At 48.8% G+C, this 17,960-nt stretch overlaps 1 protein-coding gene across 2 annotated transcripts in view; it reads left to right on the top strand.

Annotated features, from left to right (window-relative positions):
• Nucleotides 1-832: 832 nt before the first annotated feature.
• SORBS1 (sorbin and SH3 domain containing 1) overlaps nucleotides 833-17,960 on the top strand; it is a 241,929-nt gene continuing 224,801 nt past the window's right edge. Inside the window, exon 1 of one of the 2 annotated variants that reach the window (XM_089897262.1) lies at nucleotides 833-1,513. In XM_089897262.1, the coding sequence (XP_089753388.1) occupies nucleotides 1,048-1,513 (466 nt within the window). In that variant the 5' untranslated portion in view covers nucleotides 833-1,047. The remainder of the gene's footprint in view (nucleotides 1,514-17,960) is intronic. The other variant, XM_089897261.1, reaches the window with a different exon arrangement.

The raw sequence follows: 17,960 nt of genomic DNA, 5'->3' as shown, positions 1-17,960 counted from the left end.
TTTTCTTTACACAGCAGGGGACAGCAGGTGCTCAGCAAAGACTTGACATTGTTCCTTGACATCCAGGAACCTTAGCAGATGTGTTTCCCATCAGCCTGTGCAGTCATCAAAGCCTTTCTTTCCCTTGCACACACAGCCTGTTACACAGCCTGTTAACCGGGAAGTGCCCTGGCTGAAGATTCTTGCCAAGGGCAGCTGACAAAAATCAGTTCTGTTCAGCCCAAGGGATGATTGCCCCACCTTCAGGGATGCCCCAGGGATGTGGGAAGCTAGGCGTGGAGGGAGCATGTTCCAGGCTGGTTACTTGCTGGCGGTGACCTTGGGCAAGAAGTTTCCCCTCTCTGCGTTCTGTTTTCTTTTTGTAACACTGAGGGGGACTGGAGGAGGTCAGGATGGTATCACAGTGGTTACCTCTGAACCCATCTAGCAAAGTACTCTTCTCCCCACTTGCGCATGACCCTGTTTTGTTTTATTCACCCTATTTTGCACATTGCAGATGATCTTGTTTATTTATTCACTCGTTTATTTGCCTGTCTCCCTCACTAAAATGGAAGCTTCATGAGCGGAGGGGTCTTGTCTGTTGTATTTTCGGCAGTAACCCCAGGGCCTAGTATATGCCTGCCATAGAGCCGCTGAATAAAAATATTACATGAATGAAATCTCAGAGCCTGGGTTCAAATGCTGATTGCACTGGTTTCTGTGTGACTTAGACCAAGCCGCTTAAACCATTTCAGTTTTCCCACTTGAAAAATATGGATTAGTAATAGTGACTATCTTAAAAGACTATGAGGATCAAAAGAGAGAAAAACTAATAAGTTTTAAGCATACTGGCTGACATACAGTATAATAATGATAGTAGCAAACATTTATATAGTGCGACGGCCAGGCACTGATCTAAAGGGTTTACATACGTTAACTATATTAATCTTCTCTATGTCCTGTCCTGCGAAATAGGTACTGGTTATTATACCATTTTAAAGATGAGCAAGCTGGGGCACAGGAGTTGAGTAAGTTATATGTACTCAAGACAGGTTAGCTGTTTTTTTGATGCCTAAGATTCCTTCCCAGCTCCCCGTGGGCGACCCCTCAGAAAGATCAGAGGGCGCCCCGGGCCAGCCTCCCGCCCAGCCCGAGGCCGGCCGGGACAGAAAGGGTTACTGGGACCGCGCGCACGTTCTCGACGGGAGATCCGCGGGCCCGCGCGCCGGGCTCACAATGCTGCGGGGCGGAGCGGCGGGGCGCCTCGTCGCCTCCCATTGGCGCACACGCCCCTTCCTGTTACTGCCGGGTCCGGCACCGCCCCCTAGCACCGCCCACCTCCCAGGAGCCGCCGGAGTGGACGGTTCCAGACGCATGCTAATGAGGGGGCGGCCGCCGCAGCCCATTGGCCGGCCGCGGAGTGTCGGTGAAGTCAGCGCCGAGTCCCAGAAAAACAGAGCGGGGCCAACTGCAGAGTGTAGTGCGAGTTGGGCAGGACGCGCGCAGCCGGCCCGCCCGCCCGGAGACCCGCAAGGTAAGCCCGCGCCAGCGGCCCCTCAGCCCGCGCTCGCCTGATTGTCAGTGCCGGCGCCGGGGGCGTGCGCCGGCCCGGCCCCCGCGGGCGGCGCCTTTGTTCCACGCTCGGAGGAGGCGCGTTTAAAGGGCCAGCTGTTGGAAGGACTTGAGGGACCCCCTCCCCCAGAGCATCCCCCGTGGTCAAGGGGAACACCGTGGTCCCCCTCGGCGGAACCCTCCTTCCTGCCTGCTTGGAGGATCCCCAGTCTTTAAGGGAAAGTTCCCCAGGGTGCGGGGGTTTTGGAGGATTCCAGGTTTTTGTCTTTTTTTATTTTTTGTTTGTTTTTATTGGTGGGTGGGGGTACGTGCGATCATGGCCTCTGCTAGGAGAGAATGTCCGCCTGCTTCAGGCTGGCTGCAATATGGGTGGGTGGAGGAGACATCAACGCCCGCGTGGGTTTGCGCTGTAAAGTGAAACTACCGAGGAGAGGCTCCTCTGCAGTAGCCAGAGGAGGAAGGAGGGAGCGAGCGTCAGGATGGAGGCATCTCAGGTGTGTTCATTCATCAGCATCCCTCTGGAGGAGAGGAAGGCGGGAGGGCAGCACGGACTACCGGTCTGGCCTAGGACCCGCCAGAATGAGAGGGTACGTTTGTGTGTGTGTCCGTGTCCGGGGACGCCGGTGCCTGCTCATCTGCCCATGCTCCTTCATCCCTCAGTGACTGGCAGCTTCTTGCTAGCCAGCTCCTCACCGAGATGAACAGAAAGCAACTCCTTTCTCCGAATTCCCCGGGCATCCCCGGCTCTCCTGTGGCTTCTTTCCGAGGTGGCTTCCTTGATAAGCGCTAGCGCCATTCAGGATAGAGGGGGAAAGAGGCTTGAAATCATTACGTTTTATTCACAGGGGAATGTGCTGTCGAATTCTGCATCCCAGTGCATCCGCTGTCGTAAGATGGCTTTGAAATTCACCAGTGCATGCTTTCTTCAGGCAGACAGAATTTATTACGCTATTACATTGCTACATAAAAGCAGAAAGGATCCCACTGAGCGTTGCTCGTTTTATCCAGACCCTGGATTTTCCCAGCATGTTCTGGCTGAGCCTTTGGATTTTTTGTTTTAAACTGAGCGCTGGGATACCCCTCCTGTCACAGGGCCGACCTGCTGAAATCGCCGGAATTGATTTCACCGTCAATAGGAGGGAGGTTCATTTAGAGATATCATGGAGCCTGTCTGGCATGTCAGGCCTCTGACATCACCCCCAACCCCCCACCCCTTGCGCCCTTTTTCTCTCCTAAGTGAAGGCCAGGGAGGGCTTGTCTCCATGCCCCCCTCCTTGGTTTGTGAGCTTCTCTAGATTCAGTTTTGTGTTTTTGATTGGAAAGGTGGCTGGGTTGTGATTCAAGAGAACGGAGTGGATTAAGAGTGGGGTGGGCAGCAGATGGGGACAGCAGCCTCAATGACAGAAAACATATGCTGGACATTTGGGGACTCCAGATCTCCAGCCCTTAGAGACAGGTGAGGTTGATGGGTGTGTGTGGAGCGAGAGGTGTCTGTGTGTGTGTGTGTGTGTGTGTGTGTGTGTGTGTGTGTGTGTTGGCTGTGAGGGAGCGGTGGAGAGGAGGATGCTGCCAGCAATTTTCTGCCCCACCCTCTTGATGCTGCCTTAAATAGCTCCTTGCCATCCAAGCTCTGATGTTTCAGGCTCTTGGCCTGAGGGGAGGGGAGGGGAGGGGAGGGTTGGTCTTTGGGTACCTCTGCCCTGGGCACTGTTAGAGTGGATGGTTAGGAAAGGGTTAGTTCTCCAGGGGTTGTAGAGAGCTCATTTCTCTGCTGGAGGGCGCTGAGTTGAACTAGCTCGGGTGACTTCCCCACAGGGTATTAGCAACTGAAAAGAAATGCTTTCTTCCCCATAGGGCGAAGAGCTGGGAGGGGATTGTCACCGTCCGTCCGTTTGACACTCACCTGCTGTTGGCCCTTTCCTCCCGTTACCTCCTGCTTTCTTTTATTCTAGTTGGCGAGTTTCTGTGAACTTTTCCGAAGGTACTGGGAATATTGGGAGGTGAGGTAAGAGTTGTGGGAAAGGACTAGCAGATGCTTCTTACTGGCAGAACAAAGAACTGTGCCGCTCTCCCCTTCTCCCCTCTCCAAAATACAGTCCCATATAGATAGCAGTCTGGGGTTTTCTTTGCAGAGAATGAATGGGCAGGGTTCAGGAAGGAGAGCTTGTATTAGGCAGCATTAGTAGTCATCTGGCCATCCAAACTTAGCTCTGGCCCCTCCCCTGGACTTGGAAATAGATTTGCTGTAGAGGGCACTCCCTGGTAATTTGGGATTTAATCTGTCTCTTGAAGAAGGAAACGGATGGTATCACAAAGCTTTGGTGGAGGTCCTATGGACCAAAAGCAGGACAGCTGGCTTTGATCCAGGCTCCAACCTGCTTTGGGCTTTGGGCTAGTGGCTTCCGCTCTCTGGGCCTGTGTCCTTGTTGGGAAAGTGGAGGGCTTTGGGGTAGATTGTTTTCCAGGGTTCCCGACAGCATTACTGTTCTTAGATTCACAAGACAGTTTGTGATGGCATTTCTAGATTCTTTGCTAAGCTGATGTTAAATTCACAGTATTACTCGATGGCACGAAAGAAACATTCCAGGACTCAGCCTTCTGTTGGATTCAGATGCATCTGTTCCTTGATTAGTGTGATTGGTAAGGTTTTGCTGTATCTAAATAATTTAGAGCTAGAACAGCCCAGAGTGAGACACAGCCCCTCAGTGTGGGTGGTTGGTTGGGGAGACCAGGTGGGGTGACAATGCTGAGGAAAGGGAGTTTCTATAATTCATTCTCTCTCCCTGTGTATGTTTAACTCACTGATTTATTTATGGTTGTACAGGTGAATGTTTAGATATTAGAACCTGAGAGTTGGAAGAGACCTCTGTGATTGACAGGTTCAGCCCCCCTCACTGAGGAATTTGAGGGGTTGGGTGGCTCAGCCATTTGTTCAAGGTCACACAGCTAGCAAGATGCAGAGCTGGGCAAAAATCCCAGGTGGATAGATTTTAGGTCTTGTGTTCTAGATACACCTCTTAAGTCCCCTCTTCCTCTGAGAGAAATGATACTAAGATGCGGTAGAGAAAAGCAAGGAGAAATTAGGGGCAGTAGAAGGGAGAGGTTGGGGAAACAGACCAGGTAGGAGGTTGGGGGCAGGTCAGATGAGGAAGGGGAAAACAGACACCAGGCTTGGAGGAAAAAGGGATGGAGCTGGAAGGGGGAGGCTTTATCAGCTGTGAAATAGCAGATTTCTACAGCCCTTAGAGTGAAGTAAGTAAGGAGAGGCTTGGCTTAGACACAGGTTGGGGTAGGTGAACAGAGTCCAGGCCAGGGTTGGGACTGACTTGGAGTCTCTTGGGATCTCTCTGTTGACCCTCAGATTGCAGTGTGTGGTGGAGGCTGATTTAGTTTCAGGGCCAGCTCAGGCCTTTGGAGCCAGTGGGGCAGGCAGAACTTGAACACGTGGAAAGTCAGATGTGCCGGGAGTGATGCTGGAGAATGCTGAGGTGGGAACCCATTCTGCTGAAGTTCCAGTTTTGTTTTGTTTTTTAATTTAAAACTAAAAAAATTTTTCCATGGAATTTTTTTTTCAACTCAAACAGCATTTTCTCCACTGACTCTCATTGGTGCTTTGTACATTTTATGAGATAGCGATTTGTGTGATAGTGTCTCTTGTACTTCCTTTTCAGAGGAGATATTGGAGGTGACTGATTTACTGAACCGTAGCTCATATGGAGGGAGCTTCCGGCCTATGACTTGAGCTAAGCCTCAGAATGTTTAAATGAGCAGTTAAAGAGCTGTGAACAGTGGTTAACCACATTAGTAACCATTCAAAGGCAAGGATAAAAGGTGATAATACTTTGAAGTCTATAGCCCAAGCCTACAGCTGGCCATGTACAGTGTAATTTACTTTGGCCTAGGAAGTCTTTCTGTGGATCCTTTAGTTGTTCCCTCTTTTTGTGTATGGTTACTCATGTCTGTCTGTCTGTCCCTGTATCTTGCTGTCTTCCCATCCTTCTTTTCCCACACCCCCTGCTCTACCTTTCTTTTTCTCTCCTACTATTATACCTTTTTCTTTGACCTCCTCCATCTTTTATTTACTGTCAATAACATAGCTCTGTAGTGTATTTTAATATATTTATTGTGTTATTAAAGTCTCATCCTCTCTGTTCTTAATTTGAAATCAGTTGAGTTCACTTTTTTGAATGTGTGTATATGTGTTTTACACACAAAAAACAAACAAACCAAACCCAATTAAATTGCTTTTTACTTCTGTGTGGCCTTCCATTGATTTTTTTTTCCTCTGCTCCTCTTCTGTGGTCAGTAGTGGCTCTTTACAGAAAAAAAAATTTCCCAGCTCACTGTCACGTGGATATTATTGTTTTTATAACAAAAACAGCTACAACAATAGAAAAAGTTTCCCCCTTGTTTGTGGACACAAGGGACACCCTCTCCCAAGAGATGTGCCCTATTTCTTGACTTCCTTCCATGGAAAGAGTGTCTGCAGCATATTCTCTAACAGGGGCCTGTACTGTAAGGGGTTGGAGGTGCTGATGGGGGAGCTGAGGTTTTATCAGTGATCCTGGTAATGCTTAGAGTGTGGGTGGGAGGGAGACAAGAGAGGAGGACATGTAGGAAAAGTTCAGTGTGGTGGTTTTTCTTTATTTCCCCAGGCAGATCTAACTCATCCGGCAGTAGTAGGACCCAGACCCCTTTGGAAAAGAATGAGATGCTTCTCAACTTTCCCATTCGTGTTGGGACCCAAGGGACATCTTGTGTGACACAGGGAGTGTAGGCAGCCACTGACAGGTTGCTGTTATGAAGTCCCGGGTGATTTGATGGATGCATGCTATGGTGTTTTAACCTTTCTTCTGACTCTTATTAATTATAGAGAAGACTGAGTCTTGATGCTCAGTGGTCAGCAGATAGTTTAGTGTCTAAAGTGGGCCTCTCAAACAAGAAGTTGCCTTGAAGTCTCCAGTTTTTATGTTAAAAATTCACGTGAGGGGACTTCCTTGGTGGTCCAGTGGGTAAAACTCTGTGCTCCCTATTGCAGGGGGCCTGGGTTCAATCCCTCGTCGGGAAGCCAGATCCCACATGCCTCAACCAAGACCCAGTGCAGCCAAAATAAATAAATATTTTTTAAAAAATTCATGTGAGTTTTGTATTCTGTAATACATCTGTTCTGGTTTTAGTATAAAAGTATTTAAAATGCTTTACTGTTGACTACAGTTGATGGTCCAGGAAAATGCTGTGTTTGTCTGGGGTCTTTGCTTGTCCATGCCTGCCCTAAATATGCACAGCAGGTCCCGGACTCCCTGCCCTAAATATGCACAGCGGGTCCTGGACCCCAGCCAGAGAAGCCAGCAGTGGGGCAGGTGTCACACCTGTGGTGCTGGGATCTGCCCACTCACGCTTTCCTGCTGACTCTGCCAGACCCACTGATGTCCCGTCATTCAGAACTCTTACACGTCCCCCTGGTCTTTGTCCACTCCCCGGAAGGCCTGTTTCTCCTCTGCCCGGCTGACTTCTACTCCTTTCAGACGCCCTCATGTCTCAAAGAGGTGTTTTCTTCCTGTGTTTGCCTTTCAGCAGTAGCTGTTTCCCTGTCTTCTCTACCAGATTGTGAGATCTGGCAAGAGAGAATTTGTTTCAGCTCTTTTTTTTTTTTTTGCGGTACCCGGGCCTCTCACTGTTGTGGCCTCTCCCGTTGCGGAGCACAGGCTCCGGACGCGCAGGCTCAGTGGCCATGACTCACGGGCGCAGCCGCTCCGCGGCATGTGGGATCTTCCCAGACCAGGGCACAAACCCGTGTCCCCTGCATTGGCAGGCGGACTCTCAACCACTGCGCCACCAGGGAAGCCCATATATATATATAGTTTTAAAAGTCAAATAACACTGCAAGCCTTATAAAGAAAGCTGTGTCAGCTCTCCTCATCCTGGTGATCCACTCCCCAGGGTTAGTCACGGAACACGATTTTCTGTTGCTGCAGGAACAAATTACCACCAATGTAGTAGCTTTAAGCAGCACAAATTTAAATTACAGTTCTGTGGGTTAGAAGTCTGAAAAGGGTCTCACTGGGCTAAAATCAAGATGGTAGCAGGGCTGCATTCTCTTCCTTGCGTCTTCCACTTTCTGGAGGCTGCCTGCATTCCTTGGCTCATGAACCCCTTCCAACATCTTCAAAGCCGGCAATGGCCGGTTGAGTCCTCCCATGCATCACTGACCTTCTACCATAGCCACATCTTCCTGACTCCCTTCTCCGTCCCTCTTCCACTTTTAAGGACCCTTGTGATTACTTTGGGCTCACCTGGATAATCTAGGATAATCTCCCTGTTTTAAGTCCATTTGATTAGCAACCTTAATTCCATTTGCAACCTTAATTCCCCTTTGCCATGTACCATGCTTATGGGTTCGGGGATTAGGTTATGGGCATCTTCATCTTTGAGGGACCATTATTCTGTCTACCATAGTCACTTCCAGCCCTTTTAGCTGTTTCTCTTGATATGGCTATTGTCCTGCTATAGACTAGAGGAGCCCTTATTCCCCTCTTCACTCCTCCTCTCCTCACATACTTCCCTTCCTTCATGTCCTCCCAGTGTGGTTATGTCACAGTTTTTGGTTACGATAGTCAATACTTATATTATTTTGACTGTGTAAATAGTGTTCATGGCTGAGCCTTATAGTTGTACTGTAATGAAATTTCCTTTCTTGTATGTCTCTTTTTTTTATTTTTTTGAGTTAATAATTGCTTTTTTTTTCCTATTTAGTTTCCTTTGTACTTATTACTAATTCCCAGTGTTTCTGACGGCATTTTAAAATATCTCTGTTTTATAACACAAGTTCCTTTTTATTTCACTACAGTCTTTTTGTCCTTGGAGACCTCCCTCCCAGAGGCCTCCATCCCTCACCTTTATTCCCTGTTGATTGACCTCTAGGCCTGGGGCATGACTCATCATGGGGATTCCCTCACCTTGCTCTGGGTTGGATCCTCTGTTTCCTATTTCTTGATTTATTCCTCAGGAGTTTCTGAGAGAGGGTCTGTACAACTTGATCACCTCACATTTGCATGTCTGAACTGTTCTTATTCTATTATACATTCACACTTGATTGGTGGATTGATTTGTCTAGAATTTTAGATTGAAAGCCGTTTTCCCTTAGTTTTGAAGGCATTGCTCCGCTGTCTTCTAGGTTCCAATATTGATGTCAGAATTTGGATGCTATTCTGATTCTTGATCATTTATGGGTAACCTGCATTTTTCTTGCGGAAAGTTTTAGGATCCTCTTTCTTTCCCTGTATTTGGATTGTTCTTGCTTTAAAAATTATCATGCTGGTTCCTTGGTGTGCTCTTTTGATCTGAAGACTCAAATTCTTCAGTTTGGGGACATTTTCTTATATTTTTCTCTGTTAATTTCATTTTCTCCCCTTTTCTTGTGTTTTGTCTTTGGAACTCCTATTACTTGGATGTTGGACATCCTGGGTCATGTTTGTAATTTTAAAATCTTTTATTGTTTTCCATTTTGCTTTACTTTTTATTATTATAAATTTATTTATTTTATTTATTTTTGGCTGTGTTTGGCTTTGTTGCTGTGTGCGGGCTTTCTCTAGTTGTGGAGAGCAGGGGCCACTCCTCATTGCGGTGCGCAGGCTTCTCATTGCTGTGGCTTCTTTTGCTGCAGAGCACGGGCTCCAGGCGCGCGGGCCTCAGTAGTTGCAGCACGTGAGCTCAGTAGCTGTGGATCACGGGCTCTAGAGCACAGACTCAGTAGTTGTGGCGCACGGGCTTAGTTGCTCCGCGGCATGTGGGATCCACCCAGACCAGAGCTCGAACCCTGGTCCCCTGCATTGGCAGGTGGATTCTGAACCACTGCGCCACCAGGGAAGCCCTTGTTTTACTTTTGAGAGACGTCTTCAGCTTTATCATGAATAACCCTTTTGAATTTATGCTTTCATGGTTTTGCTTGAAACATTTTTGTGTGTTTTACTTTCTAGAATTTGCTAGTTCTCTGAAGGCTCATTTTTCTTTTTTTGTTTTGAATAGCATCTTGTTCTTGCTTCATGGATGCAGTAAACTCACTTATATGTGTTGTATTTCGTTTTTTGGTGTTTTTCTGCTTCCCCTGCATTGTCTTTGTTTCCACCAAGTCCCTTTTTTCTGCTTCTTTTGGTTACTGTATTTCCCATTGGAACCATCCTTCCATGCATGCTGATCCTTAACTGTCCATTTCTATTTTAAGAGTGGAGACCAAAATGCTGATTGGGCACCTATGCAACAAGAAAGGGGCTTGTGAACCTCGTGGTACAGCGATTCATTAGAGAACCTCCCTTTCTTCCACTGGGGACACCTAGAAATCAGTGCGTATAGATCTTTTCTCTGGGAATGTTGGGTGTTCCCGGAGAGGAGTGTGCCTGGGGGTGTAATAGCCTGTTTGTTGCTCCTCCTGGGAGCCTTGATGGGGAAGGAGGCTGGGTACCCTGTCTGGTATGCAGATTTTCACTCAGTCCATCTGTTTTCGGAAAGTTCCCCCCCCCCCCACCTCCCTCAGCTGTGTCTCTCCCTCAACTGTGTCTGAATCCAGAGAGTCTCTGGTGTAGTTGCCTAAACAGTGAACCTCCACCTCTTGCCGGCTGAGGGAGGGAGGTCACCAGACTGAGCAGATTGCAGGAGAGACCCTGGCATCTTTTTGCTCCTTTCGCCAACTTTCTGCAGGCTCCCCTCTTTCTAGTCCCGTCCTGCTTCTCCCCTCGCAGTCCTTGGTGCCCCCATTCCTGAGCCTTCTCCTGTTCCTGTGACATAAGTCACCATTCGTTCAGTGGTTTTTCTCCCCTACTTGCACTCAGCAGAACAGATGAAGCAGAAACCCGAATCAGCGACCGCATGGCAATCGGCTCTGTCTCTTCCAGAATTCTGTTAACATATCTCATCAGCCATCGTCTCCTTTACATTGAAAAACAGATCCCTCTGCTGCCTTTCCGTGGGGTTCTGGGAGAGAGCAGAGATAAATGTGGCTGTTCTGATCTGACCAGAAGTTTGTTTCATCTCTTTATCCAAGCCTTTAAACAGGTGCCTGATATATAGTATATTCCCAAGAAATGTTTGTTAAATGATTGGACGCATGTTTCTAAGATGGTATACATACAGCAGGTCCTCAGATTTTCAAGAATCCCCAACATACAGTTGTCCAGAAATAAATCTATTGTTTATTCTGAGATGGATGTTATAACAAGCAGTGGGCAGACCCTGCCACTCTCCCCCTGAAGGGTCGGATAAGAAGTGCCGTGAGATGGATTATAGACTGTTGGGCTGGTAAGTGATGAGATCCAGGTGCCACCTCCAGCCCCATCACTAACAACTTGGGTCACCTTGAGAAGTCACTTAACCCATCTGAGTTGTGGTTTCCTCAGCCTTTAGAGGGGCTGTTCGTCAAGATTTGATTCATTTCACCGCCCTGAGCGCCTGCTGTGTGCAAGGCGCGGCGCAGGGTCCCTCCGGGTATCCCTTTAGTTCAGTATTTTGTACGTGTGTCGTTATGGCATGTGTCACACTGAGTTGATGGTGTTTGGTTTATGTGTCTTTCTCCTGATCGTACTTCACTAACTTGCACGGGGTAATACTCTGCAGATTGTACCTCTTACCCTTTCTAGATATGGGCCCCTGGTGAAGGCTTACATTATAGCTGTCTTTCTATCTCCTGGGTCTGCCACAGTCCTCAGCTCATAGGAGATGTATGGAAACTTAGATTTTTGCACTTAGAAAGAATACATCAAGGAGACATGAAAACGTGAGTTGCTCTGCCAGGATCCCCAAACCTTGCTTGGAGAATAGGGCCTCGCTCATTGGGAGTCTAGCTGTACACGCCGCGGCTCACTTATGGAGGTGCAGAGGGGGGACTGAATACATTAAGTCAGCGGAGATAGCAGTCCTGGGCCACAGCCCTGACACTGGAGGATTGTTCCCCACACACAGATCTCAGTCATGTAGTTGTTTAACCAGCCTTACAGTGAACTAGGATTGGACTCATTATACTAAGAAAGTGACTTACAGATATAATCCTGTATTTAAAAACGTTTAAGTGTGGGGACTTCCCTGGTGGTCCAGTGGTTAAGACTTCACCTTCCAATGCAGGGGTTCGGGTTCAGTCCCTGGTTGAGGAGCTAAGATCCCTTAGGCCTAAAAACCAAAACATAAAAGAGAAGCAATATTGTAACAAATTCAATAAAAGACTTTTTAGAAAAATGGTCCACGTTAAAAAAAATCTTAAAAAAATGTTTAAGGGGGCTTCCCTGGTGGCACAGTGGTTGAGAGTCCGCCTGCCGATGTAGGGGACACGGGTTCGTGCCCCGGTCTGGGAAGATCCCACATGCCGCGGAACGGCTGGGCCCATGAGCCATGGCCGCTGAGCCTGCGCGTCCGGAGCCTGTGCTCCACAACGGGAGAGGCCGCGACAGTGAGAGGCCTGCGTACCGCAAAAAAGGAAAAAAAAAATGTTTAAGGGCTGTTTCATAACTTATTTTGTTTTTCCCAGACCTGTGAGCTAGCGTGCCAGGACAAGTAAGTAGAAATTTCAGGGAGATAGTTTAGCTCCGTAGAACTTTTAGAAGATTTGTCTCCATAGCTTTTCATCTTGAGAGGTGCTCCCTCTCTTACTGCTTTGGGAGGCCTGAGCTCCTGGGCAAGCTGAGGTTAGATGTCCACTGGGCAGGGAACCTGAAGAATCAATGCTTGGGTGTCAAATGAAGTCATATTAGAGCACCTGAAAAGTCCTTTGCTTTTGATTTGTTCAACAAATAGTTAACTGAGCTCCTCCATCCATAGTCTGGGGTCTATGCTGGGCTCTGCGAATACAGCAGTGAGAGAAGTGGCACCTGCCATCCTGGAATTTATAGACTAGAGTTGAACTTTCCAGTATGGTAGCCACTAGCCACATGTGACTATGTAAGTTTAAATTAATTAAAGTGAAATACAGTTTAAAATTCAGTTTCTCGGTCACACTAGCCACATTTCAAGTGCTCCATAGCTACATGACATTAGTAGCTGCCCCATGGACAGCACAGAGAGAGAACCTTTCCATCACCTCAGGATGTTCTCTTAGGAGACGCTGGACTACAGAGCTAAGAGTCTCTGTTTCTAGACCAGGCGTCCGTGATCAGCCTTGTTTCACAGTCGAGGCAGCTGAGGCACAGAAAAGCCATTTGTTTAAGGTCATGTGGCTGGATGGGCCTGAGCTGGGAGCAGATCTCTTACCTTGGAGCTCGGCTCTTCTCTCTCGGAAGTGAGGTCGGGGAGCAGAGTGACGAGGCGTGTGATCTCTGCGCTCAGGCCGCTTGGGCCCCCATCCTGGCTCTGCTGCTCCCTCAGGCAAGTTTCTAGTCTGTACCTCAGTTGCCTCACCTATAAAATGGAGAAAACAGTAGTGCCTACATCATAGGACTGTGTAAGTCTTTGGAGCTGTGCCTGACACATAGTAATCACTCAGTAATGCTGGTTGCTGTATTGAGAATGACAAGGGGACCGAAGTTATTGGCAGAGTCAAGGTGGCGTTTTCAAACAGGAGACCATGGAGTGGAAAAAACATTGGCAGGCAAAGCTGTGTTTGTAGAGCTGACTGACCACCTGGGGAGGGACACATAACTGAGTACGTCTAAGCCAGGGGCTGCTTTGGTCACGTGAGCCGATGTGAAAATGCCAGTGTGTTCCTGAAGCCATCCCAGCTCCAGTACTGGTGACTGGTACTCGGAACAAGAATCCTTTTGATGTCTCCTTCCTCCTGGTCTGCCTTTACCCACAGCTGTTTCTCTGGTTCCCCAAACATTCCTCCCCTCTCCCCCCCACCCCTGACATTTCCACCTTGGAAGGATGAGGTCAGAGATGTTTGCCATTACCCCTGTGGAGCAGAGGGATGTGCCAGAGAAGTGCAGCAGAGAGAAGGGATCCTGGTCTTTTCGGTTGGATCCTGGTCTTTTCTTAGCGGTTTCTATCCCTTGGTGATTTGCATTCCCACCATCGCTCAGTCCTGCAAGCAGGTCCATGTAATGTAGCTTCGTGTTCCAGAGGTGCCCATTTTGCTGGGTGAAGAGAAAGAGAGCTCTGCTGTCAGCCCCAGGGACGGGATGGTGCCCCATTTGGGAGGTGAATCCCTGCCTGCACGTGGAACTTTTGTTTAAGAAGTGCTTCAATAACCACAGTCTCATTTCACTTGTTAAACAAATGCTGGTGAGCAATGTAGACATAGGCCCCGCCCTCCTGGAGTTTATTTCCTCATTAACACCCTGAGGGCTGGGCTCTTCCCTGGCAGGCGTTGAAGTTTGTTTTGGGTTTTGAGTAGGAAGGTTATATATAGTGTGACAAAGTATGTGGGGCGTGGGGGTAGTGAGGACACGCTAGACATGCATAACCCATGTGGCAGGTAGTAGAGAAAGGCCAGCGGTGGACCTGAGAAGTCAGGCGTGTAGTAATGATCGACACAGGAATGACCTGTGAGCAGTCTGTTCCTGGCAACCTGGATTCTGAACGTGCCGTAAAAGTACTGCCTGAGTTCTAATACCAATGAGCAGGAATACTGACTACCGTACCTTAACTTATACCTTGTTCTGCCAATCTCATTCCCATTTGGGCCTTGACTTTTCAGCATCGTGGGGATGTTCTAGCTCATGGCAGTTGTAACAGAAATGGGTGGGGACGCGAAACTCATTACTCATTTATATCATGCCTTCTACATTGATCATTACTCATTTGTATCATGCCTTATACATCGATTATTAACACCTGCCCGCAGGCCCACCTTTGAGCTTGGTCTCCCAGCATGAAGGGTCACTAGGACATACCGTGTGAAATGCTAACAGTCACTGCCAATCCCTGGAATGTGTATGGAACCTGGAGGCTGTGCACGTGAGCAGTTCCCTTGTCTGATGTGTAAATAAATAGTTCATTTGCAGGTTGTTCTCCACTCAGAGTTGGTCTTTAGTCAGTGCAGATCCAGTGTTGGGTGACTGTTTCCCACAAACACAGAATGATGGTCAGGGGTTGTAGCTGCTGAAAACAAATTAACAGGAGAGAAAATGGGAACATTTTCATGGTACGTCGCTATTAGGGGGTCTTTGCAAGGCTGCTCTAGCATACATACTGCTGACCCGTCTGTGCTTGGGCCTCTCTTTATAGACAGTGCGCACAGCAGGCAGGATCTGGAAAGCAGGGATGAGGTAAGAAAGGCTGGAATTGGATTGGGGAGATATGAGTTGCTGCCCCAGTGGCCCGGGCAGTGGGCTTGAGAGCGGGCCAGGTATCTCGAGGGAGAAGTCAAGGCAAAAGTAGGAGCTGGGCTGCTTTAAGCAGGACAGAATGAATCAGGCTCCAGAGAAAGCAAAATCCCAACAGGGACAGAAAATAGAGTAGCTGGAGAAAGCTGGGACTTGAGGGAGCCCAGGGCCTCCGCAGGGTTTTGTGGTGGTTTCTGAAGATGAGGCTGCCAGGCCCGTGAGCCTGGGCCAAGACGGTCTCAGGCCTTTTAGGACTATTTCACTTTTGCTTTGTGGGGCCTTTAGTTGGACGTGGGGCATTAGTGAGCCAGCGCCGGCAGGTGTGAGGGGGCGAGGACCCCGCTAGGAACTGGGAAATGTTAGTCATGCCTGGGCACTGATAGAAGATACGGCTCCTCTTCGAGACAGCTGCTGCAGCAGGAGGCTCCACAGCCCGCCAGCCTGCATTACAACCCACAGTCTTGGTTTTGTCTTTAATTATTAAAGTCATGGGCTATTTAAACACTCACCTGAAGCATCATTGTAAATAATTTTCCCTTCTTGGGGTCAGAAGAGCTCCAGTAGGGAAGAGGTTTTGTGGCTGTGGTTCTGGAGTGTCCAGGTTGCTCTCGCAAGGAACATACACCTGGGCAACCAGAGCACCCAGAGGATGCCCTTGACCGTGGGTACGCACCTCCTTGGACTGTCTTGCAGATTGGCGTTTATTTTGCATAAATCCTTAGTTCAAGGAGTATAGGGTTTTCTTTCTATTGTAGGCAAGGAAGAAGCCATGCTGTTAGAAGATGTAAAATATTTAACACTCTCTTTAAAAAATTAAACTGCCCAGGAGCCTTTGATTGGTGGTGCCCATGGCAACATGCATGGTTTTCAGGAGTGTCTTCCTGTGGCTTTTGGGCTCCTAAGAAGCAGAGGAGGGGTGGGGGAGTTGGGGGGAGGCGGTGGGGGGAGCCTGCCACTGGCAGGACTGGCTGGGAGGCAAGAGAGCCCACCTGCTTTGCTTGGCACAGTGGCTGGGCATGTAGCAGGGCTGAGTGACCCCTTCAGAGGCAGGAACTGGGGGGCAGTCTGTTTTGATAAGTAGAGAGGAGTAAAGGGGAGGAGAGGAACTTGGAACTTGTTCATTCATTTTGTTTTATTGGCCTCTGTTAGTCCGTGACACTTAGGCTTCTCTGTCCAGCCTCAGGACTTCTGTCCATGCAGTTTCCTTAGCCTGGAGTGCTCTTTCCTCCCTCACCTAGTTAGCTCTGCTCATCCTTCAGGTCTCAGCGGAAGCAGCATATTCCTGGGGAAGCCTTCTCGGACCCCCCAGAGCAGATTAAACCCCCGTGTTTGAGGCTGTCCTGATTCATTGGTTTTGGACAGAGCATCCTGCACAGCGTTTGTGTCAGCCGCTTTGTTACACTTGTTTGGCCAGTCCTGTTTGTCTGCCTACCCAACAGTCTGTAGGATCCGTGAGGCAAGCAGCCAGGCATTCTATGCCCAGTGCCTACCTAGCATGAGCCTGGCCCACAGGAGGTGCTCCCTGTGTGTGGAGCAAATGAATTCATTTACTAAGTTTTCAGGTCTGTCCCAGATTCTGGGAATACAGAGGGAATCAAACTCCTTCTGTCCTCACAGAATTCCTGGCCTAGAGCGGTGGGTGAGTTCTCAAGGTCGCTATTGAGAGGCCGAGAGAAAACATTATCAGTTAAAGTTCTGTTTATTCTTTAACTCAAATAGAAGAAAGATGTAGCTTTCCTATTTATATTGATAGTAGTCCAGATTTTATCATTATCAGTAAATATGCTCAAAGCGATTTTACTAATGGGAAGGTATGATCAAAAAGTTTGGTGACCACTGGTCTGAAGGGAGAGATAGGCACGTGGAAGAGTTTTTATGCCAAAGCGTGATGAGCGGTAAGTTAGGGCAAGTACAGGGGGCAGTGGGGGCCACACAGGAGGGGAGCTAGACCCAGCCCGGAGGAGGGCATTCCTGCTGAAGGCAGGGTGGCGTGAGAAGGGCAGAGGCTTCAATAAGGCTGGAGTATAAGACAGGAGGAGGGCCTGCTGGATGCCCCTCCTGGTGTCGGGGTGGGGGGATTGAGAATTGGGAATACCAAAATGGATGAGACGGGGCCCCTGTCTGCAGGGTGGACACAGTCTAGTGGGGTCTCCTACTAGAACTGTGCAAATGTGCCTTAGGAGAGAGAGAGTACCTGGAATTCAGAAGAGGGCAGGTATTTTGCTTAGGAGGGCTCAGGCCTAGTTATGCTTCCAAAAATCTCCCATGCCAAAGGTCACACAGCCCCCTTCTCTTCATTGCAGGAGGGGAAGGGGAGAGAGCTGGGGACTGATTTCCAGCCTCTTTCAGAACCCCTGTCAGGGTTTGGCTTCTCCATGACATTCTCCTTCATCTACCCGGGGAGATTTTTACCTTAATGTGATTTAGACACCCCAGCCCCACCCCCCGTGGGCTATATTTTCTGGGTTAAAAAGTTGTATATGGGGCTTCCCTGGTGGCGCAGTGGTTGAGAGTCCGCCGCCTGCCGATGCAGGGGACACGGGTTCGTGCCCCGGTCCGGGAAGATCCCACGTGCCGTGGAGCGGCTGGGCCCGTGAGCCATGGCCGCTGAGCCTGTGCGTCCGGAGCCTGTGCTCCGCAACGGGAGAGGCCACAGCAGTGAGAGGCCCGTGTACCGCCAAACAAACAAACAAAAAGTTGTATATGAACAAGAAAATGGCTCATGGTATATGTGAGTATGCATATTTGATGTGTTCACTTAGCTGTGTAATCCTACACGTTTCTTTCTTTTTAAGTCCCAGGGCTTGAAGTAATTATGTAATTGGAATCTACATAGTGTGGCTAGATAAGGTGTAATTAAAGAGGAAAGCCTAATTTTGGAAGAATGATAAGAGGTCATTTGACTCATTCTGGGCCCAAATCCAATCTTGGGGGAACAGTAAGAGGTCACTTGGATGAATGGAGCTTGAGGCCACCCAGGAGCCCAGACTGGCCTGCTGGACAGATTATGCTTCTGTTCCCTGTGAAAGCTGTTCACTGAGCATCTTCTTGGTATGGGTATCGTTCGGGGCCCAGCCAGGAGTAAGGAAGAGAAGGTCTGGATCTTAGGGAGGACACGGGGTGGGGGGAGTGGCACATGGGCTCGAGGACAACTAGGAGATCCTAAGG

This window comes from Delphinapterus leucas, chromosome 16 (assembly GCF_059928025.1).
Source record: "Delphinapterus leucas isolate spDelLeu-1000000601 "Yukka" chromosome 16, BTC_Dleu_Yukka2, whole genome shotgun sequence".
Lineage (NCBI taxonomy): Eukaryota > Metazoa > Chordata > Mammalia > Artiodactyla > Monodontidae > Delphinapterus > Delphinapterus leucas.
This window is presented reverse-complemented; position numbering and strand designations above follow the sequence as displayed.